Source organism: Aedes albopictus, chromosome 3 (genome assembly GCF_035046485.1).
Source record: "Aedes albopictus strain Foshan chromosome 3, AalbF5, whole genome shotgun sequence".
Classification (NCBI taxonomy): domain Eukaryota; kingdom Metazoa; phylum Arthropoda; class Insecta; order Diptera; family Culicidae; genus Aedes; species Aedes albopictus.
The window spans coordinates 404,253,825-404,279,795 of NC_085138.1; the positions used below are offsets into that span (position 1 = coordinate 404,253,825).

Genomic DNA, 25,971 nt, shown 5'->3' on the forward strand with positions numbered 1-25,971 from the left:
CGATTCTGAACCCGGATTTTTCACTCGCACTTCCATCGCCCTACCGAGAAAACCGACTGACCAACGAATATTGTAGCGCGATTCTGATCCCGGATTTTTCACTCGCACCCCCATCACTCTTACCTGAAAATTGTCTGCCATTCGAAAATTCTCAAGCTAATCTGATTCCGCATTCCACACTCGCGCTTGCATGGCTCTACCGAGAAAACCGACTGACCAACGAATATTGTAGCGCGATTCTGATCCCGGATTTTTCACTCGCACTTCCATCGCCCTATCGAGAAAACCGACTGACCAACGAATATTGTAGCGCGATTCTGAACCCGGATTTAATAACAAATTTGCCAAATTTGCCGTCCTCCCGGTGCAAAAAGTGCCAATGAAAGTGCGGGTTCCCCCGCTATTCACATCCTCCAAGGATGTCGCTGCTCTCCGGGCTGCACTAGCGGTGAAACAAATTCATCCGCTGTTCAAGCTGTGCAGCACCAGGACCAAGATTATGTGCTCCACGATGGACGACTTCAACGAGGTGAGCGGCTATTTGGCTGCTTTCAAGCACGAGTTCTACACTCACGACACCCCTGGCAGTAAACCGATGAAAGTAATCATCAGAGGACTTCCGGAATACTCGCCAGAGGCTGAACTGAAGGCAGCCAAGCTGAAGCCACTGAAGGTGTTCCCAATCCGTCGAGGGGAACAAGCTGTACCTGGTGCACATCGAGAAGGGGTCCGTTACCATTGCAGATCTGGTGAAAACCCGAGCCCTCTTCAGCATCATCATCGAATGGGAGCGCTACCGCCCAAAGAAGAAGGACGTGACGCAGTGTGGGAACTGCATGGCGTTCGGTCACGGAACTCGGAACTGCTACATGCGATTCCGCTGTGGCAAGTGCGCCGGCCCGCACACCACTGCCGACTGCCAGCAGATGGATGAAGGAGTTGACCCCAAGTGCGCCAATTGCGGCGCGAACCACGAAGGTAACAACCGGGCCTGCCCCAAGCGTGCACAGTTCCTGGAAATCCGGAAGAGAGCTTCCACACAAAACCAGCGCGATCGGCGCCAGAAACCACCTCCCCGGAGGACTGAGGAGCACTTTCCGGCTCTCCGCTAACCAGGCACCGAATCTCCCACCGCTCCTACCGCACCGCCAACAACCAAGCCACCAACCGAAGCCCTCCTACCAAGCAAAATTGGTCCAACCCCGCCTCGCGGCGGCCGCTGCAGCTCCGCATGCTCAGCCCCCACCAACATCAGCCTGGGGAAACCCAGGACGAAGTACCCCGCCACCCGGATGGGGAAACACAGGACTAAACAACACCACCGCCCCACTTGACGACGGCCCTCTGTTCACGCCTAAGCAGATGGTGGAGTACACGCGCGAGCTGTACACCAAGCTGCGATGCTGCCGCTCTCGGCAGGAACAATTAGAAGCCGCCACACTGGTGATGATGAACTTCCTCCACAAATATGGGCCCTGAGGAAATCATCAAAATCACCAATTGGAATGCTTGTTCCATCCGGAACAAAAATCGTGAGTTGGTCAACTTCCTTAACGAGGAAGGGATCGACATTGCAATCATTACGGAGACTCACCTTAAGCCCGAGGTGAATGTCTTCGTCCCAGGTTTCCGTTTCGTGAGGCTGGACCGGTGTGGCTCAAGCGGAGGAGGTGTTGCCATTGCCCTGCGGTCCAACATCAACTGCCACCTGCTGCCGAGCTTCCAACTCAAACTCATCGAGGCCGTCGGTGTCGAGGTAAGCACCACGCACGGTGCTTCATTTACCGTTATAATAAAATAAAAATGACCATCAAAACCTTAAACGCCATTCTTTTTCTTTATCATTCCTACACCTCTGGACAAATTTTTAAAAAAATCGTTAGACGAAATTTTGAGTTACGCCCTTTTAAAGGGCCTAACCCCTAAAAAATCAGGGTTTCTATAGAAAAACATCATATTTCATAACGGAAGCATGCTTCTGCCAACAAAATTTGAAACGCCATTCTCTTTCTTTATCATTCCTACACCTCTGGATAAATTTTTAAATTAATCGTAGACGAAATTTTGAGTTATGCCCTTTTAAAGGGCCTAACCCCTAAAAAATCAGGGTTTCTATAGAAAAATATCATATTTCATAACGGAAGCATGCTTCTGCCAACAAAATTTGAAACGCCATTCCCTTCCTTTATCATTCCTACACCTCTGGAAAAATTTTTGAAATAATCGTTAGGCGAAATTTTGAGTTATGCCCTTTTAAAGGGCCTAACCCCTAAAAAATTAGGGTTTCTATAGAAAAACATCATATTTCATAACGGAAGCATGCTTCTGCCAACAAAATTTGAAACGCCATTCTCTTTCTTTATCATTCCTACACCTCTAGATAAATTTTTAAATTAATCGTTAGACGAAATTTTGAGTTATGCCCTTTTAAAGGGCCTAACCCCTACAAAATCAGGATTTCTATAGAAAAATATCATATTTCATAACGGAAGCATGCTTCTGCCAACAAAATTTGAAACGCCATTCCCTTCCTTTATCATTCCTACACCTCTGGATTTTTTTTTTAAATAATCGTTAGACGAAATTTTGAGTTACGCCCTTTTAAAGGGCCTTACCCCTTAAAAAATAGGGGTTTCTATAGAATACCATCATATTACATAACAGAAGCATGCTTCAAAGTCCCAAATAATAAAAAAGTATTATAATCAATGCTACAATTTGATACTATGCACTAATATTGACTTCATTTTGTATAAAAATTAGCCATAACGCCAGTATAAGGGAAGTATTCTTTAACCTGTAGGATACGGACGTTGTTGGCTACATTTACTATTATAGCCAGAACAATATACAATGAAAAACATAAACGACAGTTCATTTACTTTTTCACTTATATAGTTATTGCACACCCATAAACTGAATTTCAAAAAAAATGTCGATCAAATTCTCCAGTTACGCCCATTTGAAGGTCATAAGTACTTATTATAAAACTTAGTTTCATTTAATCATGTTTATTCTTCGGTAACGTAGTTTAGCAGTTACATATAGAACTATCATTACAATTGATCATCTCAATCCTTATTTTTGTATGTTTATTAATTGAAAACGGCATTCACCAATAAAACTAACGAATGACAAAGGCGCATGTCATTGCTTGTTTTGTCTATAAAAAAGCAATACAAAAATCTTACGTCCCACGCTATGAATGGCAATTGATACAAAAATGATTGCTTCCTACAAGTTTGAAAATACTTCCCTTATATTAGCGTAATAACCATTTTTTATACAAACATCAATACAAATAGCCAATACAAGCGCATAGTATCAAATTGTAGCATTATTTATGATACGTTTTATTACTTGGGACTTCAAGGCATGCTTTTGTTATGAAATATGATGATTTTTTATAGAAACCCTGATTCTAAAGGGGATAGGCCCTTTAAAAGGGCGTAACTCAGAATTTCGTCTAATGATTATTTTAAAAATTTATCCAGAGGTGTAGGAATGATAAAGAAAGAGAATGGCGTTTCAAATTTTGTTGGCAGAAGCATGCTTCCGTTATGAAATATGATGTTTTTCTATAGAAACCCTGATTTTTTAGGGGTTAGGCCCTTTAAAAGGGCATAACTCAAAATTTCGCCTAACGATTATTTCAAAAAATTTTCCAGAGGTGTAGGAATGATAAAGGAAGGGAATGGCGTTTCAAATTTTGTTGGCAGAAGCATGCTTCCGTTATGAAATATGATATTTTTCTATAGAAACCCTGATTTTGTAGGGGTTAGGCCCTTTAAAAGGGCATAACTCAAAATTTCGTCTAACGATTAATTTAAAAATTTATCCAGAGGTGTAGGAATGATAAAGAAAGAGAATGGCGTTTCAAATTTTGTTGGCAGAAGCATGCTTCCGTTATGAAATATGATGTTTTTCTATAGAAACCCTGATTTTTTAGGGGTTAGGCCCTTTAAAAGGGCGTAACTCAAAATTTCGTCTAACGATTTTTTTAAAAATTTGTCCAGAGGTGTAGGAATGATAAAGAAAAAGAATGGCGTTTAAGGTTTTGATGGTCATTTTTATTTTATTATAACGGTAAATGAAGCACCGTGACCACCGTAGGCCCAATCACCATCATCGGAGCCTACTGCCCCAAGCAAGCAAATCTAACCGACCAGTCATCGGCGGCCTTGAAACAAGATCTTCGGAAGCTCACTCGGCGGCGGGGGCAGTTCATCCTGGCAGGCGACCTGAACGCAAGGCATGAAGCATGGGGAAACGCTCGCCGCAACAAAAACGGCATAATCCTCCAACAGGATCTGGAGGAAGGCGACTACACCATCCTGTGCCCGGACGCTCCCACCCGGTTGAGCCGATCTGGGGTGCACTCCATCCTCGACGTGTTCCTCACGAACATGCCGAACAACATCTCCAAGCCGGTCGTACACCAGGATCTCAGCTCGGACCACTTCCCGGTGGTGGCCGAAGTTGGGTCCCTGGTCAACCGGCATACGATCACCCGAAGGAACTACCATCGAGTCGACTGGGGTCGGTTCCAACGGTGCGTCGATGGCAACGTCGACTACGAGGTGCACCCAGAAACGCCTGAAGACATCGACCGGCAGCTCCACAACATCGAGGCGGCCATCTCCTTGGCGCGCGAGCAACATGTCCCGAAGTCCCGCCCGGTGAGTAACACCCTACCAATTGATAGGCTTACCAAAGATCTCATTCGTTTGCGCAACACCACTCGCAGGCAGTACCAACGCACTGGTCTGCCTGCTTTGAAAAGCGATGTAAATCGCATGAATAAACTTATTAAGGCCAGAATGGTGGACCTTAGAAATAACGAATTTGCTAATAAGATCCGCTCTCTCCCAGACTGTGCTAAGCCGTTCTGGAAGTTGACGAAAATTTTAAAAACTAAATCTCGACCCATTCCACCGTTGCGTCCACTGGACAACACCAGCTCTGTGGATCGTTTGATAACCCCTGATGAGAAGGCTGCGGAGCTAGGCCGGCACTTCATCAGCTCCCACAATCTCGGGCAAAACATTGTCAGTCCGCATGAAGCTGTCGTCAATGAACATGCTTCAAATCTTCATCTGATCCCCAACGACTTCTCGGAGGTGTTGGAGATCACAGCTGATGAACTGACGGCCTACATTAAAACATCGAAAAATATGAAGGCCCCAGGCTTCGACAACATCCTGAACTTGGAGCTCAAGAACTTGAGCTCCCAGTTCTACCAACATCTGGCACTGATTTTCAATCAGTGCCTCAGACTTAGCTACTTCCCCTCGTCTTGGAAGTCAGCTAAAGTCATACCAATCCCGAAGCCTGGGAAGGATCCTACTTCCCCCAAAAGCTACCGCCCCATCAGCCTTCTCTCAGCGTTATCAAAACTCCTGGAAAAGGCGATCCACAGACGGCTTCTTGCCGCAACCAACCAAAACAACATCTTACTTGAGGAACAGTTTGGCTTCCGACACGGTCGTTCTACCGTGCACCAACTGAACCGAGTAACCAACATCCTCAGGCGGAACAAGTCTGTGACCAAAACATCCGCCATGGCCTTGCTAGACGTTGAAAAAGCCTTTGACAACGTCTGGCACGATGGTCTGGTGTACAAGCTACAGCGACACAATCTTCCCAGCTACCTGGTGAAAATAGTACAAAACTATCTGTCGGGCAGGACCTTCAGTGTTTCGATGCATGCTGCAGTCTCTGACGCGCAAGATGTGTCTGCCGGCGTTCCGCAGGGAAGCATACTAGGTCCACTTCTGTTCAACATCTTCACCTCGGACATGCCCCAACTCCCTGAAAATGGATCTCTATCGCTGTTCGCCGATGATACCGCAGTCGTCCACAACGGTAGGGTTATACGAGCGCTCACGTCGAGACTGCAAAGAAGCCTGAATGTCCTGACAGAGTACTTCACCAGCTGGAAGATTTGTGTCAACGCGGCGAAGACCCAGACCATCCTCTTCCCCCATTCCAAATCCCCCAGACTTGTTCCGGCTGAGGATTGCAAGATCACCCTTAATGGCTCAACGGTGGAATGGTCGAACATAGCCGATTATCTTGGCCTCACCTTAGACAGTAAGCTGCTGTTCAGACAACAGGTCGACAAGACGGTCACCAAATGTAACATCTTACTAAAAGCACTTTATCCGCTGATCAACCGGAAGTCGACCCTGTCTCAGAAGAACAAGCTTGCTGTCTACAAACAGATCATCTTACCAGTCATCGAATGCGGCGTGCCAGTCTGGGAGAGCTGCGCCAAAACACACCATCTGAAACTCCAACGAGTTCAAAACAAGTTTCTACGGATGATTCTCAACACTCCTCCGAGAATGAGATCATCCGAGGTCCACCGTCTGGCCGGAATAAAAACACTCGATGAGCGCTTTGGTGAGTCTATCGAGCGGTACAGGGCACGTTGCCAAAACTCGGACCAACAGGTCATCCGGGACCTAGTTCCCAACCCATAGAATAATAAATTTGTATATAGTAGTATTGTATATAGTAGCTAGGTTATCAAATTCTTTCCAATCTCTCCTCTTTTCCTTTTTATAAAAGCTACCAGAGCTCCAGCAGGAGCCGATATGTAAAATAGAATTTTAAATTAAATAACACCAAGAACAAAGAAAAAACATGTATGTATCCCCAAAGTTGAAGTGCTCCAGAGCAAAACCCTTGAAATGTAAAAGCAATTGTAAAACCAAAAACTAAGAAAATAAACGAAATTTAAACGGTAAAAAAAATACCTTTCGTCATTTTCCATGGATCAGTCAAGGAGAGTGGAGATGCCACCTCCCAGCTAGGCAGCAGCACACAAACTCAGCGATGACTCTCGGCTATCGTGGTGGCAGCACCAGGAATTTCATCCACGACAGCAAACGGCCGCATTCAGTATGGGTAAAATCGCATTGCGTGATGAATTCATGCAATGTCTTGCCAAAATCTTCCGTTTTATAAACGGTCTTTTCCAGGATCAGCGAAAATGATTCTTCAAGAGTTATGATTCGGATAATTAAAAGTGACAGACTGAAAGCTTGGTAGTTCAGTAATAGTGAAGTCGGCCACTAATATGTTCTTGCTGGATGAAAACAACGTATTGTCAAAAGAGTTTCACGTTAAACTTTCGTTGAAAAGATCTATCTAACGCCGTTCAATTATCTAATTATCCGCTCGATGAAAATTCTCTCGTAGAACAGTAATTTAACCATTTCTCTTCAAAACGAAATAACTCTTGAACTAGTCAACATCTTTCCAAGTAACCGAACCAGCTGAATAACAGCTAAAGTTAGCTTAACCCTATAATACCCAATCCCGCCTTTAGACGGGGTATAGTTTGAGCATTTTTGTAATTTTTGTTTCGTGGAAAATATTTTTTTTTATATTTTTGGCTGATATTTAGGACTGTTCTGTATATCTCAAAATGGTTTTTGGTGTATTTTAAAGCGTATTTACATTTTTTTAAAATCATTGAAAAATATATGTTTTAGTCACCTTTTAGAAGTCTTTGTTTTTTTTTTGTATTGAATCGCTACAATTAACATATTTTAAATTTTTCCCAAATCATTCTATCCTTATTGTTTAATAGTTTAAGGGAATCGAATACACAAAAAAAAAAAAAAATATTTTCCTAAAAATTACACGGAAAATAAAATTTTCTTTGAAAAAAATTTAAAACAATAATATTTCAACAATAATCATATAATCTCAAAATGTTTTCATCTAAAAAAATCCGTTGCCCAAGTTGGCTCCCAGGAAAAATATAAAAGTTTGAGATGTTCAAAAATAAAAATTAGAAAAATCAAAAACTGAAATTCATGAAATCGAAAATTGAAAAGAATCATCTTTCAAACCATGTTTAAATCGATTTTAGATGACGAAAAATGATATTTAGATCAAAATAAAAAATTTGGACATTAAAGGGTTAAGAGTGATTTGATTTACTCTTATACAGCAAAAATGTATGTTGGGTTGTGAATGCGTTCAGCGAAAGCGATCTCACAACAACTTTACTCAACACATCAGTCGACCATTTGTAGTATTATCATAACAACAAACATTGTATTATGGAAATATAAAAGTCGGAATCTCGTTACAGCCTTTGTCCTACGTCAACATTGCGGTTATGTCTCAGACATTACCCACTCCTAGTTTTTTCTATTAAATCTCAAGAGTTGGTTACTCAATGAATAACTTGGAGTAATCTCGATGACACCACTGTGGAAAAGTAGAGCCAGACAAAATAAGAAGAAGAAAGAAGACCAAGTAAATATAATAAAATTAAAACAAGCTTACACTGTTTCAACAAGAAGAAAAGCTTTACATATATGAACAATACTAAATTAATTTCAAATGTGAATTGACACACATAAAGCTTAGATTCTCAAACCTTTTGCAAAACATGTTTCATAACCAGCTGTATTGGAATTGCATTCAGTTTATAGTAACACTTTCACCTCGCAGTGAATGCCGCATTTCAGTAGTAGTAACGGTCGCTCGTTGAACCGTTCGTCACGTTGTTGTTTTTGCTCCTCAATCGATTGCTGTTTCCGGTTGTTTTTATGATCCGGTAAAAATTTTGTGTAATTCGGAAACCGTGTACAGTCGTCCCTGTGTCAAATTAGCGCCGTTGACATCGTTATAATTTAGGCAATAAAGACAAATACGGAATTATTTTTCTGCGTATTTCGATAATAGTGCAGTAACTGCCATTACCGCTCGAGGATGGAAAGAGATAGAACCTGCAATAAATGCTCACAAAGTGTCGATCCTATTGCTGACCTATTCACAGTTTGTGAAGGAGATTGCGCGGGATATTATCACGCTAATTGTGTTGGACTAAGCGAAGAAGATCTGAGCACCCTCACGTTCACAGAGAAAAATTTCTACTCAGTGGCTGAGTTGGCCTTACTCAGAAATCGAAAAATCCTTTGTTTTCTTACTCAGTTTCCGTTAAAAGTGGGACAACCCATTGCCAATGGGTTGTCCCACTTTTAGCCGAAACTGAGTAAGAAAACAAAGGAATTTTCGATTTCTGAGTAAGACCAACTCAGCCACTGAGTAGAAATTTTTCTCGGTGTTGAACATCATCTGGATGTGCGATACCTGCATGGACAAGTTCCGGAGAGCGAGAGACGGCATCTGTTCTGGCCCTACTAGCAATGCAACGACAGTGAAATCGTTAGAAGAAGAGGTAAAAGAGCTAAAAACAACTGTGGCGGGAATTGTGGAAACGTTGTCGAAAAATATGCCCCCCGCGCCAGCAGCCTTCTCCAGTGATGTTTTGCTACTCCATTCGACACCCGTTTCATCGTTCAAACTATGCAATGGAACCGATACAAAAGCCCCTTACTCGGAGAGTGATGAGAAGCAACGTACGACAGACGACGACGACGACGACGACGACGATAACGACTTCTCATTGTTCATCACTAATATTGATAAATGTGCAACCGAACGGGATATTCATGCGTTGGTCTCACGTGCAATGGGTACTCCAAAACCCGAGCGCATTGATGTAATTAAACTGGCGTCAAAATGGAATCATTGTAGAAAATCAGATTTTATTTCTTTTAAAGTTGTTTTTGATAAGCGATGGAAAATTCGAGCAATGGATCCAAGCATATGGCCAAAGAATGTAAAATTTAGGGAATTCATTAACCGTCACAACGAAACGTGGAAGCCTATTAATATAAGTCAAACATGAATGTTTTATTACGTGTTAGTTTGTCCACTCTAAATGAAAAAGAATTATGAAGTATACTGTTTTGAATGTAATGTGTATGAGTAAGTTTAATGTACGGATAATAATTGTCGTTCTGGTTTTTCTTCTGATATAAGTTGATGATTGTTTGATGGATTCGTGATGAAAAGATATTTATAATGATTGTTTGTAATAATTCGTATGTTTTCAATGAAATACTGTATCCATAGTTTTAAGATATTCAATAAGACTGCAAAGTCAGTTGAATTAATGAAAATTAATAAATAAATAAATAAATAATGTTTGTATTTCGTTCGAAGGTTTAGAATTGCAGATAACGAAATCAGGACACAATCTGTAACTTATATTGCTGTGAAATTACGTTATAGAGCTAGTATCATTGTAGGACTTGAGCCGTTTAGTAAAATCTTTCGATTAGTCACCAAAACGTTACTGAAAATGAAATTTATTCTCAAAGCTGTATTGCTGTTGGTTTTTCCTAATTGTTTCACTTATTGTACATCGCCTCAACCCAAATATCACATAGCAACTTATACGGTAATTATCCATGCATTCTTAAGGACGTCTCACATAATCTACAAACAATTCGCAGAGCAACTGGTTCGAGGCGGCGGAGTACTGCCACCGAATGAACAAGCAACTGGCCATACTGGACTCGGAGGAAAAGCAAAACGCCGCTGTGGAAGCCGCCCAAGCCGAGGAACTGCACCTGTCCGGATTCTTCGGAGTTTGGCTGGGTGCCACGGATTTGGCTCGGACGGGTAACTTCGTGTGGCACAACACCGGAGCGCGGATGCGTTTCTCCCGCTGGAAACCCGGCGAGCCCAGCGGTCGCGGTGAACATTGTGTGGTGCTGTACTACTGGCCCAAGCAGGGATTCAGCTGGACCTGGAATGACGCTCCGTGCAGCACGGAGCTGTATGCCATCTGTGAGAGTGCGGGACAAAGCACGTGCATTCAAGAGTTTTAGCATTTGATTGTAGTGCGCACGGTTTTAATAAATCAGGGGAAGAAGAAGTTACAATACAATTTTTGGTGCATCGGACGCAAAGCGTTCACCTTGCGTGTAATCAATATTTAAGTTTTATAGGACTTGTAATTACAGCTACATTCTCATAGTCATTGAATATGCTTCATTGAAAGGAACCATCGTAAATAATATCTTATTCCATTTCATTTATTTAGTTCAACATCAAATTCATAATAACACTGAATCAAGAATCAACAGTTTGCCGCCATAATACTCGATTTGCAGCTGCTCGCCAGATCATGCTCCACCTCGTCCGCCCATCGTGCTCTCTGCGCTCCACGCCTTCTTGTACCAACCGGATGGTTAGCAAACACCAACGTTGCAGGGTCCGGCTTTCTTGCAACATGCCCTGCCCACCGTATCCGTCCAGCTTTAGCCACTTTCAGGATGTTGGGTTCACCGTAGAGTGCAGCGAGTTCGTGGTTCATCCTTCTCCGCCACAAACCGTTCTCCTGCACGCCGCCGGAGATAGTCCTTAGCACGCGTCGCTCTCAAAACTCCGAGTGCTGCTCCGAGGAAAACCTGCACTCCTCGTGCACCGTCCATGTCCGTAGAGAACCACCGGTCATATTAGCGTCTTATAAATGGTACATTTGGTGCGGGTGTGAATCTTTTTTGACCGCAGTTTCTTCTGTAGCCCGTAGTAGGCACGACCAGGGTTGACAATCGTCCTTCTCGTCACCACTGCGTGAAGATAACAATAAAACAATCTTCGTCCGAAAAAACAACGGTGACGATTAGCCTTTTCGTCACCGACTGCGGGCGTCACGACGAAGCTCAATCATAAATAGTCACCAACCAACTTTTTCGTCGTCCCCTTTGTTCCCAGGAAATGAGCGACGACGGGCCAAACGAACGCCAACTGGGATTAGCTTTTATTGGCGTTTTGGCACTTACGGTGATGTGAAACCTCACTAGCTCTGTTGGTAAGAGTGCTGGATTGGAAATCTAGAGATTCGTTGTTTGATTCCAGGTGAAATTATGTTTTTATTAGAATCTTTTTTTTTTGGTGTGTTGCTGGTGGCAACATTGACTCCGTCGCTAGCTCCGTCGGCTAGATGCACTTGGACGAAGAGCGAAACAAAGCGAATGAAGATTTTGTTTTCGTCACGACGCAAGCCCTTCACGACGATTCGCTGGCTTGAATGAGTCATCCGATGTGGAACGAGCAACGATGACGATCTAGTTTTCGTTCTCGTCGTCGACTTTTTTGGTCGTACGGCGACGATTTTCAGCCCTGGGCACGACTTCCACTGATGATGCGAATTCTTATTTCACGGCTCAAGTTATATATATATAAAAAAGACGCGGACACCATCTTCAGCCAGAGGCTGTACAGACTGAATGAAACTTAACATTAGACAAGGGACACACGGAGCATGCACCAGTGGATACGGAGAAGAAACTATTCTCAAGAAAAGTTTCATCGCCCGGAGCGGGAATCGAACCCTCACTCCATAGAATGGTGAGATTAGAAGCCTGGTGACCCTAACCGCACGGCTACGAGGCTCCACCGTTAGCAAGGATCCGAGGTAGACGAATTCTTCTACCACCTCGAAAATATCCCCGTCTACCGTAACATGGCTGCCAAGGCTTGTCTTGTCTCGCTCTGTCCCACCTACCAGTATGTACTTTGTCTCAGCCGCATTCACCGCCAGTCCAACCTTTGCTGCTACTTCACGTTTCAGGCGGGTGTACTGTTCTGCCACCGTTCCAAATGTTCTAGCAACAATATCCATGTCATCCGCAAAACAGACAAATTGGCTGGATTTCGTGAAGATCTTACCCCGGCTGTTGAGCCCTGTTCGTCGCATAACACCTTCCAGGGCGATGTGGAATAGTAGGCAGGAAAGTTCATAACCTTGTCGTAATCCCCGGCGACATTCGAATGAACTGGATAGTTCACCCAAAATCCTGAAGATCTGATCCGTTGTCGACCGGCCGTCGATGAAACCGGCTTGGTATCTTCCCACGAAATTATTTACTTTAGGTGAAAGACGAAGGAAGATGATCTGGAATAGCACTTTGTAGGCGGCATTCAAAATGGTGATCGCTCAAAAGTTCTCGCACATTAACTTGTTGCCTTTCTTTTGGATGGGGCAGATTATTCCTTCCTTCCATTCCTCCGGTGGCTGTTCGGTTTCTTAGATCTTGACTTCTAACTGGTGCAGATAGGTGGCCAACTTTTCCGGGCCCATCTTGATGAGTTTTTTCTGTGATACCGTCCTTATCATAAGCGGCTGAACTTATTCCACAAATCGTAAATTTCTGCGTCGCTGATGATCCACTGATGAAAAAAATATCATTAATAGTGTATTGTACAATGTACACGGCTCTACCCCATTTAGCATAACTCCATTTGGCATAACGCCGTTTGGCATAATGCCATTTGGCATAAAGGCTATTTAGCATAATGGCTATTTGGCATAATGCCGTTTGGCAACACGAAGAACAGCCTTCTTGATAAGAATGTGCCTAACATTTGTTATACTAAATGGCCATTATGCTAAATGGGGTAGAGCCATTATGCACAGATCAAAAAGTGATATGAGTTTGATTGACATAAGAGAAGAAAAGTACTGAAGATTATATCTAAAATTTACTCCTGGATCATTATCATATCATATTTTGCTCTTTGTGGGCTTCGTGGCCGCGTGGTTAGGAGAATCAGTCGTCTGGCCATTTTGTTAGCCGCAGAGTGTCGGTTCAATTTCCGCTCCAGTCGATAAAAACTTTTCAACAAACGAAAAATTTTCCACTTATGTTACATGTGTTGTCCGTTGTCTCATGTTTGAGATTGTTCAGTCTGTGCAACCTATGGTTAAAGACGATGTAGTGTTTTTTTTATGTGTTCTAACCAATAGAATCGAGCTATTCATTTGATCTTCAAATATCAATTCTGAAATGACCAAATTCTGGTCTACGGGGTTTATGAACAGCCCCATATCTCCATGTGATATTGATGTGTTTTTCAAAGATTTCGAACGAATAACTCAAAGTGATATCAGTTTTTGTTCTTCAGTAATAATACTGACGGGCTTGGTGGTCTAGTGGCTACCGCTTCTGATTCATATGCAGAAGGTCCCGGGTTCAATCCCTGGCCCATCCGTTTCCTTCTACTTTGTATCTTTCTATCCACTTTCTCTATACTCTCCTCTATACTCAAAGCCATCAACCAGAAACGGTTGAAAAGCCGTTTTCTTTGCTTTCAACTTTCACAGCACAGTGTAAATCTATCAGATATGTTATATCTGGTATGATAATCTATCTACAAGTTATGTAATCAAGCGAACTGTTCCGCTTTAGCTTCATAGTAATAATCGCACTAATCTATCACCTTACACCCAGCATCCACGCACCAATGTGTGAACCCTCTGCCAACCATATTTATCCCACCAACACTCCGACATCCGCATGAGTTTGTGCAGACGCAGAGGTATATTCGGTCCGATGTGGATACAAACGATTGCAATCATCACTTCCTTCCCCTTCCCCACATTGACCTACAACCTGACGTGGCAGGCGCCATTGTCGCCTAAAAATAGTAGATCACCAATGCTCACACACTGAAAATGCCTGTTAGTCCCCGGCAGATAATCTCATTGATTCCTTGTGTGAGTGTAGCTGGTCTGGCGATACTGGAGTAGCAACTATAAAAGTTAATCAAGCTCAAGCTCCTCAATAATTGAATTTGTAATAACTCAATATGATGATGATGAATCTGGGCTTGTTAGTGTAATACTTGTAATTAAAAATAAAATCGGGTTAAGTACTGTTCCTTTTGATTCCACTAAGAATTTACATGTGTGAGGTCGGCTTCAGTGGAGCATATTTCTGTCACCTCGGAACCTTCGGAAACGATGTCGGTTGTGAAACTAGTGGACATCCTCAGCCGACTGTCCACTCTGCCGTGCTCACACCGGACCCAATCCTGCTTGTAGCTCGGCGACAGCTTGTCGATCAGCTTCTGCACCAGCATTGGGTTGTTGAGGTGGTCGCTAAGCTGTGCAGTCTCGACATGATCGCTTAGTTACTTCATGGTGATGCCGAAATTTATTAAGGTCTAGGTGATCAACTATAGGCAGTAGCGTCTCCAGCAGGTTCCGGGCTTTCCGCACAAATTCCGAAGGTTGCGAGTCACGTCTGGAATAGAATCCGTTAGAACAAGCTGAGTTCTTATTGCCTCGAGTGCCGCACGCCGCCGTCGTGTATTCTAAGCTGCTAATGAACAACGACCAGACTTCCGCGAAATTTCGAAAGATGTTGCGACACCGCTCTTCGAGTAGCTTGTTGCTCCCTGGATTTTCAACCAACGCTTAGCTCGGCCTCTCCGCAAACTGCCACGCCGGCTGCTCTCTGCACGAACGTCTTTGAATGACTCGCGCTGTTGGTGTCGCTGTCTTCACTTGTGCCAGGTTCGAATTCAATAATCACCGGCACTTGCGACATTGGCTTTGGCTTGCCAACATGCTCGAGCATTCCATTCCAAATAGGTCCTATCTTTTTCAATACGCTTTCCGAAAATCCGCAGCCCACAACTTGTCGAATGCCGCTTGCTGATCTATCTTACACTTCGCACTCTTCTTCGAATGGTCCTTCGAAGCCTGGACTTTCAACACATTGACTCAGTTCACGCAGCTCGTAAACTGCCTCCGGAACGCTTCCCGCTTTTTCACAAACTCTTGCTCAGCAACCAGCTGGGCATCTAGCAACTTCTGCTCATGCTCCAACTGCTGTTCCTCCATTTCCATTTCGCGCTGAAGTTGAAGTTTCAGCTCACGCATCTCTACAGTTATTGCTCTTCCTTTCACGTCTTCTGTCAAGCTTCTTCTACGCTGTCATATGCTTGGCTAAGGGCTTCTCCTTGGCGAGTTGCTCCTCTTTCAACTGCTTCTCAATAGGATTAATATCGGAGCCAACTTACAGTTCGGACCCTTCGCTTCTTTGGCCGGTCTTCTTGCTCCTCTGCATCCGGAACTTTCAGCTGCAACGCACTACTGGCGATGTTCTGTGGGCACCACCAATCACTTTTGACAACCCCTTGGTCAACACATGCGCAGAACCTGTGTTCAGTGTTCCAGCCAAGCCCGTGCACAAGGAAGGGGGGGGGGGGGTACCCAGACAACCAGAACTCGCATAAAAATGCATAGATTTCATCATATTATCTCTAGCATAACTCTCAATCATATCAATGTAAGCCCCAAGTGCAATGCAAGTGTGAAGATCACCACAATAAACAACATTTTAATGTTTTTTTTTACGATGAACTAAACGGAATTGTATAATTTCACTAGAAAACTCGCAAAATGACATTACAATTCGCATTTAGCGCACTGCGATGATTATGCGAATTGCGTCTTGTTATGACAGCTCTAGTTGCATTGGTGCGTCAATCAACTCGTACAAATGCATAAGCAAATTTGTTTACGTATACATACAAACTCGCATAAGCGGGAATCTATTATGCATACGTACTGTGATTTGAAATGTGATAACAAGGAAAAAGTTGCTGTCTGTTCGTAGTTGCGGTGTGGATCCACAGCGAAAGTTTCTAAAAATTGAAAAATCATTTGTTGTGGAACAATTTGTTATCAATTAATCATTATGGCTGTTTCAGTGACCCAAGTGATTTTCTATCGAAGTGTTTAAATCTGGACCTGTTAGGGGAAAACATGCAGAACTTCGTTCAGTTTCGGGTTTGTTTGCGAAACTTTCCAGTACTCGGCCACCACAGGTAAGTCAGTTTTATTTAAGAAAACATCGTGATTAGTTAGAAAGTCATCGCGATTTAACAGCTTGCTTCGTAAGAACTGTGTGGTGTAAAGCGAACGGTTCCGGTTGTTAATCCAAAAGTTAAAGGTTCAACACGGGGGGCGACGTGAGTAGATTTTTTGTTTCCATAATATGAAGTCGCATATCACGATTGAGTACGCTGCAATGTAGTACACATCGCTTATCGCAGAACATATCGTGTCAACTCAAATAACGTTATTTTTGTTTCGTCAATGCACGTATATCGCCTCCACTTTTGCACGCATAATGCATATTTGCTGCATTTTATGCAATGAAACTTTTACGGTTAGTTGCACGTAGAACATGGTCGTAAACTTCGTTCTACGTGTGAATTGGTTGTCTGGGTATTACCCCCCCCCCCCCTCCATTACCGATGCTCCATACAATAGGCGCCACTCCGCCTTTTGCCTAAATTGAAAAAAAAAAACTCCCTTTTGGGCCTGGTTCCAGTAGTGGTCCCAATTTACGTCCTCAGAAGTTGACTCCGACAACGAGCAGAACAAACGTTGCTCGGTCTTGGAGAGTCAGGAAGCGTTTCCAAAGAATCCGAATTAAAATGTTTGATTTTGTTCGAATCGGAATTCACATCGTTCGACCTACGATTTCCGGTGATTCTACCGGATAACCATGAGCATTATTTCAGGGATTCCTCCAGTAATTCCATCAAGGATTCCACTAGGAATATTGCCAGGGATTCCTTCAGAGATTTCTTTGGGAATTCCATTAGTGAATCGTACAAGAATTTCTTAAGGAATCCCTCATCAAATTCTGGTCATGCTGGATTACAGTGTTCTTATCAGAGACACCTCTAAAAATCCATCCAGAGACACCTTTCAAAAATATGTATGTCAAGTCTGTACAGGCTCGTCTAAAAATTCCTTCCAATGTAATTTCAGAATACCTTCGGGATTAATTTCAAGGACTCATCTAAAAATTTCTTAGCGAATATCTTCAGATATTACTGCATTAGTTCTATCAGGAACTTTCATCAGGGATTCGTTCAGTAATTCCAAATCGGGTACAGTAGAAGATTGACGCAACTATCTGACGGCAGCAAGCAGGATTTCCTACCGGGTGATCTTGTGTGTACTATATTGTCATGCTCTTTATCATCTTTGAGCCAATTCATGAATTTCAAGAATCTCTCTACCTGGTGTTCATTGATTACGAAAAAGCATTCGACCGTCTCAATCACGGAAACATGTGGGAAGCCCTCAAGCGCAAGGGTGTCCCGAGCAAAATACAATAACTGATCAGTAACAAATTGATAACTCGGGTTCGCTCCAGAACTCATTTTACAATTTTATGTTATCAACTTAATAATGCATGTTACCATACCTGTCAAACTGGGGGCATCATCGTCGACAACAACAGTGGAAGTCAATGACCGTTGCAAATATCTTTCTGATAACAACATGAGTTTTCAATTGGATAAAATTGTTGGATTTACAGAAGTTGTTATCAGGGTGCCTTTCATGATAACATAGTGGGATATTTCAATGATATCACGGGTATACTTGGTTGTTATCATGTTTGTTATGTTGCCTGCTTATTCAGCCAAAATGAGAACAAATCTAGTTAATTATTTTTGATATCAGATAACACAGTATGTTACTCGGTTGTTATGAAACTTTGCTCGGGGTCCCTGTGAAAATCATCGGCCTCATTCAATCACAGTACGGGGCATTTTCGTGAAGAGTAATGCACAACGTTGTCTTGTCCGATCCCAACCAGGTTGTATCTGGAGTGAGGCAAGGATGTATACTATCACCGCTTTTGTTCCTTATCGTATATTATAATCGACGAGATCCTGGTAGGTGCGATTGATCGTGGTCCAATTTATGTGTTGCTGTTGCAGGCCATTACCATGGAGCACCTAAATGACTTGGCTGATGACGTTGATCTCCTAGATCAACGGCGCTCTGATATGCAGAACAAGCTCGATGGTCTTCGCGATCGCTCCTTGGCGGCAAGTCTTACCATCAACGTCAACAAGACCAAATCTTTGGATCTAAAAACGGACATTCGTTCAAGCTTCACGGTTGCTGGGCAAGCATAATGTTGAAAGCTTCCAATATCTTAGTAGCCAAATGGCGGCCGATGGCGGCACCAAGATGGTCATTGGTGCATGGATCTAAAAGGCGAGGGCTGCTTTTGCGAGATTAAGAAATGTATGGAAAAACAGTCAGATTAGTAAACGCACAAAAATCCGAATTTTTTACTCTAACGTGCAATCTATGCTGCTGTACGCCAGTGAAACTTATTGCGTATTAGTGGAGAACACTCAACGGCTGCAGGTCTTCATCAAAAGCTGCCTGCGATATATAATTCGTACATGGTGACCGCATAATTGGATCTCCAACGTGGAACTCTATCGTTGATGTCATCAAAAGCCGATAACAATAGAAATTCGGTTTCTAGCGTAATCCAGCGGAATCCAGCAGGACATCGCAGTAGAGGCAGGCCCCCAGGCCCCCAGGCTTATGGGGATGCAGTCTCAACAAGGGAATCAAGGAAGTCGACAGAAATTGAATCTGGCTACAGGTCAAAGCGATGGCGGACAAGTTATGACGGAACCATCAAAGTTAGTTCAATTCATTAAAAAGAAAAACTGTCTCAAGAAGAATAAAAAAAAGCAATATTTAATCCTTCATAAATTGTTATCAATGACTCAATGAATCCATACTCTCTCTCTCTCTCTCTCTCTCTCTTCTTGGCGTTACGTCCTCACTGGGACAAAGCCTGCTTCTCAGCTTAGTGTTCTATGAGCACTTCCACAGTTATTAACTGAGAGCTTCCTCTGCCAATGACCATTTTGCATGCGTATATCGTGTGGCAGGCACGAAGATACTCTATGCCCAAGGAAGTCAAGGAAATTTTCTTTACGAAAAGATCCTGAACCGACCGGGAATCGAACCCGTCACCCTCAGCATGGTCATGCTGAATACCCGTGCGTTTACCGCCTCGGCTATATGGGCCTCCTGAATCCATACATCGTTATTATTAACTGAGTGTAATTATATTATCAATTGCTAGCATTCCGGAGATTTGTCAGTCCATGAAGCACACTGGGATGTTCAGAATAAAAATTCAATCAAAATCTAGATCAAATTTGTTTCTCTTCAAAGGCAACAACAACAACACAGAAGGTTGCTCAATTTCAATTTATATAATTAGAAGTTGATTTTGATTTAACCCTCTAATACCCAAATTTTTGATCTAAATATCATTTTTCGTCATCTAAAATCGATTTAAACATGTTTTGGAAGATGATTCTTTTTAATTCTCGATTTCGTGAATTTAAGTTTTTGATTTTTTTAATTTTTATTTTTGAACATCCCCACAGTTTTATATTTTTCCTGGAAGCCTATTTGAGGTACGGATTTTTTGAGACGAAAACATTTTGAGATTTGATGATTATTGTTAAAATATTTTTATTTAAAATTTTTTTCATAGAAAATTTTATTTTCCGTGTAATTTTAAGGAACACAATTTTAGAGTGTATTCGATTCCCTGAAACCATTAAACTAGAATGGAATGATTTGAGAAAAATTAAAAATATATTATTTGTAGCGATTCAATACAAAATAAACAATGACCTCTAGAAGGTGACTAAAACATCAATTCTTCAATGATTTAAAAAAAATGCAAATGTGCTTTAAAATACACCAAAAACCCTTTTAAAATATACAAAACAGTCCTAAATATCAGCCAAAAATATAAAAAAAATTTGATTTCCACGAAACAAAAATTACAAAAATGTTCAAACTATACCCCGTCTAAAGGCGGGGTTGGGTATTAGAGGGATAAACTTTACAGATCACTTCCACAGTGATACGGCAGCATCCAGTAATTAATGAACTCATCCACGCTAATAAATGGTATCCTATTGCGCCCATATGGCAACCGTCTGTCATGGTTGGCTTCGCTCCAAACCATTTAATCCACTACCGATACAGATAATGTACGGTATAGGTAGGTATGCCTGGCAGTTCCTGCTTATTGTCCTCTTCCTGGTGGTTGGTGCTGGTGCGAAACTATGTATGCAGTGCATCAGGTCATGAAATGGTCGGCCATGTGTTCTCCAGCATATTATCGGTCAGTAATTTAAATCCATATCTGCAGACACGAAATTGCACCGGGAAAGTCCAACCGGGATCATGTAATTGCGATGCGAACTGGTGGGGAAAACAACAATTTCCCTTTGTCGGAGCAGATTTATGGCGGTACATTTGTTCGATTCTACGAAAATAATCAATTTCGCTGGGGCTCATTTGCGTGCGAATGCTGAAAACTGCAGTTCGGGTGAGTGAGCAAGAATAGGGGGAACAGTGGTGGGATGGCAGATGGGGAATAATGAGCTCATTAAGGCTCAATGCAAACAAATTAATTTTAATCCAACAAGAGAGACACAGCGGAAAATGGATTTTGTAAAGGACTATTGAGCAAAGCTTCTTCATTTTGTTCTGCAGTTGTAATGGACCTTGCCCAAACTTTTAATAAATTACTGTATCAATGTATGAACTTATCTGTTATTTTCAGCACTGGCTTACTTATGTAGCAAAGTTGTTTTGATTTGTAATAAAATGTTCAGTTTTATTCTACCAACCAAGTTTCACATTCCTTCCACATTTTATTCGACTGACAGTGCTCTACTGCAAGTTAAAGGCGTTCAGGTTAAAATATGCATGGCTTGTTTCTCTATCACCACACAATACCTCTCCACAATTCGAAACAAAGAGATGAACCACCTGGATGAAATTCTGACGAAAAATCACACAAAGTGTCTTCTTTGGCATTCTTGGAATCTAAACTTACCCACTTCTCCATCCGAACACTGCTGAATTGTTGAATGCACTCCTTCCATAGAAAACTGAAAGGGGACACGTTCCTCGTTGTGGGAATGACTCGACAACTGGTTGAAATTTTGTAACTCCGGATTGTGTCCAGCCGGATTTACTTCCCGAAAGGAAAGCAATTTCAATGGAATCAATCAAACTGCTCCTGGTACAAAGGTCCAGCTCCTCCATCCATCAGGTCGTTCGAGGAAATTCCAATCAATCGTTTCGCATTGTATCGCACCACCACATGCGGGGGCGGGCCACATTGGCAAGTCATGATACATACAAAGCGGTCACAATGGAATTTGTAATGTCAATTAGATTGGTTGGATCTTTACTGGCCCTTACATCAACGGTCGTCCTTTTTCCTTGATGGAAGTTGATGGAACCGGTAGGTGGACTTGGTACGAAAGCAAAAACTGGGTTGATGAGACAATTTCCATTGCTTCCGTGTAAGTAGATTATGATCTCGTCTGGAAAAGCGGAACGGAGAAGCAAATTCAAATTGGATTGAATAGGTATGTAGCAGAGATTTAGTCTTTTTATTCAATTTGAAGAACTGCTTCCATTTGATAAGAATTTCCGAGGAAACGACCAATTAAATATGAAAAAAAAAATATATGAGAAGCAATTAAAAAAAAAGAGTTGTGTGCAATTTTTGCAATGATTGCAGCAAATTGTGTTCTACATGTCTAAAAAAACGTCACATACCAACCAAACACGATTAAGTTCTTCTTACGGTAAAGACGATCGTCCGGCGAAGGAAGATATTAGAATTTTTTTTATTGCGTTTCCAGGGAAACAATTTAGATCAGTTGAAATCCTTTGCTTTAATCAATCGGACGTGTTCACTTTTGTTTGCATTCTTCTTTCCGAACACAAGGAGTATTGTTAATACGAATAGAATGAATGAATGCTGTAAACAATACTCGGCGGTAAACTGGAAGACTGCTTCTTGCGGCGTCGTATGAACTACGAATTGTACCAAGTAAATACAAAGATGGATACAGTGAAGCGAATGAAATACGGCAGGCTGCAGTGGGCTGGTCACGAAGCTCGTATGTCGGAGGGACGACAAGCTTAAGCCATATTCAGCAAATAACCAGGATGCGACAGTTCAGAAGCTATTGCATTTGTTAAGGTAGTATTATTTAAACTAAGGAATCGAGGGATTTAGGAGAGGAAATCTCAAAGGATTTCCAGGAGGAATTCGTGTAAGAAGTCCAGGAGGAATCCGCGAAGAAATTTCAGGAGGAACCCAGAAATGAACTCCAGGAAAATCCCCGAAAGAATGACGGGAGAAATCCCTGCAGGAATTCCAGGGGCACTCGCCGAAGTAACAGCGGGAGAAATTCCCAAAAAGAGTTCCTGTGGGAATCTTCAAAGAAATTCCAGCGGGTGTTTCCAAAGGGATTTGAGTAGGATCTCCAAAGGATGTCTAGGAGGAATCATCGAAAAATATTCAGGAGGAATTCCATGAGCAACACTTCAAGAATTCTAGGAGGAATCCTCGGAAGAATCCCAGGAGGAATCCTCGAAGAAATTCCAGGAGGGATCCCCAAAGGAACTCTAAAAGGAATTCCAGGAGATATCTCCGAGAGAAAAGTTCCTGCAAAAATTCCAGGGGGAGTCCACGAAGTAATTCCGGGAGGTATCTCTAAAGAATTTCCAGGTGAAATCCTCAACAAATTGTCAAAAGGACATTCCGAACGAATTTCAGGAGCAATCCTTGAACAATTTCCAGGGTGAATCTTTCCAGATAGGAAGAAGGATTTCCAAGAGGAATCTCCGAAGGAATTCCACGAGAAATTCCTAAAGGAAAACCAGGAAGAATCCCAGAAGGAATTGGACGAGAAATTCCCATAGAAATTACAGAAGAAATCCCAGCAAGAATTTCGGGGGGAAATCTTTGAAGGAATTCTATGAGGAATCCTCGAAGGCGATGTAGTAGGAATCCCCGAAGGAATTACAGGAGAAATCTCTGTCGTTCAAGCGAGGGAATTCTGGTAGAAATCTGCGAAGAACGGATTCCCAAAATTCCCGAAAAAAATCATAAATAAGGAATTTCCGAAGATTTTCACAAGGAATTTCCGAAAAAAATCCAGGAGAAATCCATGATGGAAGTCCAGGAAGTTGAAGCAATTTTAGAAGGAATTACAGCAGAAATTTTGCTGAAATTCCAGGGGGAATCTCCGAAGAAATTTCGGGAAAAATCTCGAAACGATTTCCAGGCAAAAATCTCGAAGGATTTTCAAGAGGAAATCCCGAAGAGATTTCAGGAGAGATCGTCGAAGAATCGTCGAAGCAATTTTAGGAGGAATCCTCGAAGGAATTCTGCAGAAATTCCGGGAAGAATCTCCAAAGGATTTTCAGGCAAAAACCTCGAAGGATTTCAAGAGGAAACCCCGAATAAGTTTCAGAATATATCCTCAAAGGAATTCCAGGAGAAACCTCCGAAAAAATTACAGGAAAACTTCCTGCAGGACTATCAGAGAGTGTCACAAAGGAATTTCTGGAGATATTTGTGAAGGATTTCCAGGCGGAATCTTCGAAAAAAGTTCAAGAGGAAACCCCGAAGGAATTTCAGGAGTAATCCGTGAATGATTTTCAGGTGAATCTTTCTAGAAAGGGCGAAGGATGTTCAGGAGGATTCCCCGAAGGATTTCCAGGAGTATTCTCCCAAGGGTTTCCAGCAGGAATCCTCAAAAGAATTCCTGGAAGAATTTCATAAGGACCTGGAGAAATTCGTGTAAAAACTCCGTGAGAGATCCTTCAGATATGCTTGACCATAATCCTAAGAAAATTCTTGAAGTAACTGCTACAAGAATCCATGATGGAATTCCAGAAGGAATTCCTGAATGAGTTTCAGGAGAAATCTCTGACTGACGCAACTTCTCGAGGCATCCTTGAATGAAGTTCTGTTGGAATCCCAGAAAAAAAAACTCTGGGGGAATCCTTGAACTCTTGGATTTTCCTGTGAGAATCTCTGAAGGAAATCCAGAAGAGATCTCTGAAGAAACTGCTGGAGACATTTCTGAAGGAACTTGTGGAGGAATCCATGAAGAAATTCAGAAGAAAGATCTGCATAAGTCACAGAAATTCCAGGACGAATCTCTGAAGGAAATTCTGGACTAATTTCTGATGGAACTCCTGTAGGAATCCCTCAAGGAACTTCAGATGGATTCCCTGGAGGAACTCCTAGATTATTTCTAAAAAGGAATTCCTGAAGGAGCTCTTGAAGCAATTCCTTATGTATCTCTATGATGCATCTCTGAATCCTCCTGAAAAATCTCTGAAAGGACTTCTGGAAGACCTGAGTGAACTGTTGTTAGAATAGCTTAAGGATTTTCTTATGAAACATCTGGAGGCATCTCTGAATCCTCCTGGAACTACTAGGGAGATCCCTAAAGGAGCTCCTGGAAGGATCACTGAAGGAAGTTCTGAACAAATCCCAGAAAAACTACAATACTGCAGGAATCCTCGAAAGAACTCTCGCAGGAGGTACTCCGTTAGGAATACCTGAAGGAACTCTTAGAGAAATCCATAAAAGAACTCCTGAAAGAATCTCTGAAAAATTTCCATGAGGCATCCCAAAGAAATTCCAAGTGGATTTCTTGAAGGAATTTCAGGAGAGATCATTGAAAAACTTCCATGAGGGATCCCAGAAGCAACTCCTGTAGGAACCCTTGAAAGAACTCGAACAGTAATCATAGAAAGATCTCTTTGAACGATCCCTAACGGAAAACCAGGAGAAATCCCTGATGGGAATTCTAGAGGGATTCCTGAAGGATTTCCTGGAGGTATTTCTGAAGGAACTTCCGCACTAATTTCTAAAGAAACTTTATTCGGAACTTCAGAAACAACTTCAGAAAAAATCTCTGATCGTAATCCTAGACTAATCTCTGAAGAACCTCCTATGCGAATCTCTGAAGGATACTACATACTTACTTTCAGTCCTCGGCACCCACGGTGGTGCAGAGGGCCGAATTGAAAGATTTCCATCCTGGGCGATTGCCAGCCATCGCCTTGACCTGTGGCCAGGTCAAATTTCTGTCGACTTGCTTGATTTCGTTGTTGAGGCTGCGGCGCCATGAGCCTCTGGGTCTGCCTCTGCTGCGATGTCCTGTTGGGTTCCAATCTAACGCTTGCTTGCAGATTTCTTTTCTGCCCCTGCGTAGAGTGTGGCAGACCCACCTCCACTTTCGCTTCCGACTTTCTGTCGCTATTGGCTTTTGATGACATCCACGATGGAGCTCCACGTTGGATATCCAATTGTGAGGCCACCATGCACGAATTATATATCGCAGGCATCTATTGATGAAGACCTGCATCCGTTGAGTGTTCTCCACTGATACACACCAGGTATCACTGGCGTATAGCAGCACAGATTTCACGTTCGAGTTGAAAATACGGGTTTTGGGCATCGACTAATCTAATGTTTTTTCATACATTTCTTAAATTCGAAGGATCTTCTGGATAAATTACTGATTGATCTCTAGGAGGCATCTCTAAATCCTCCCGAAGGAATATCTGTGCGATCTTCTGAAAAAATTCACATTAGAAAAAACCTT

General features: G+C 42.3%; 1 protein-coding gene across 1 annotated transcript; it reads left to right on the forward strand.

The window, feature by feature from the left end:
- The first annotated feature begins 10,098 nt into the window (after nt 1–10,098).
- On the forward strand, nt 10,099–10,969 carry LOC109426308 (perlucin-like protein). The gene is made up of 2 exons (XM_019701764.3): nt 10,099–10,273; nt 10,329–10,969. Exons 1-2 carry the CDS (start codon nt 10,175–10,177, stop codon nt 10,704–10,706), a joined length of 477 nt encoding a protein of 158 aa, XP_019557309.3. The 5' UTR covers nt 10,099–10,174; the 3' UTR covers nt 10,707–10,969.
- The last annotated feature ends 15,002 nt before the right edge of the window (nt 10,970–25,971 follow it).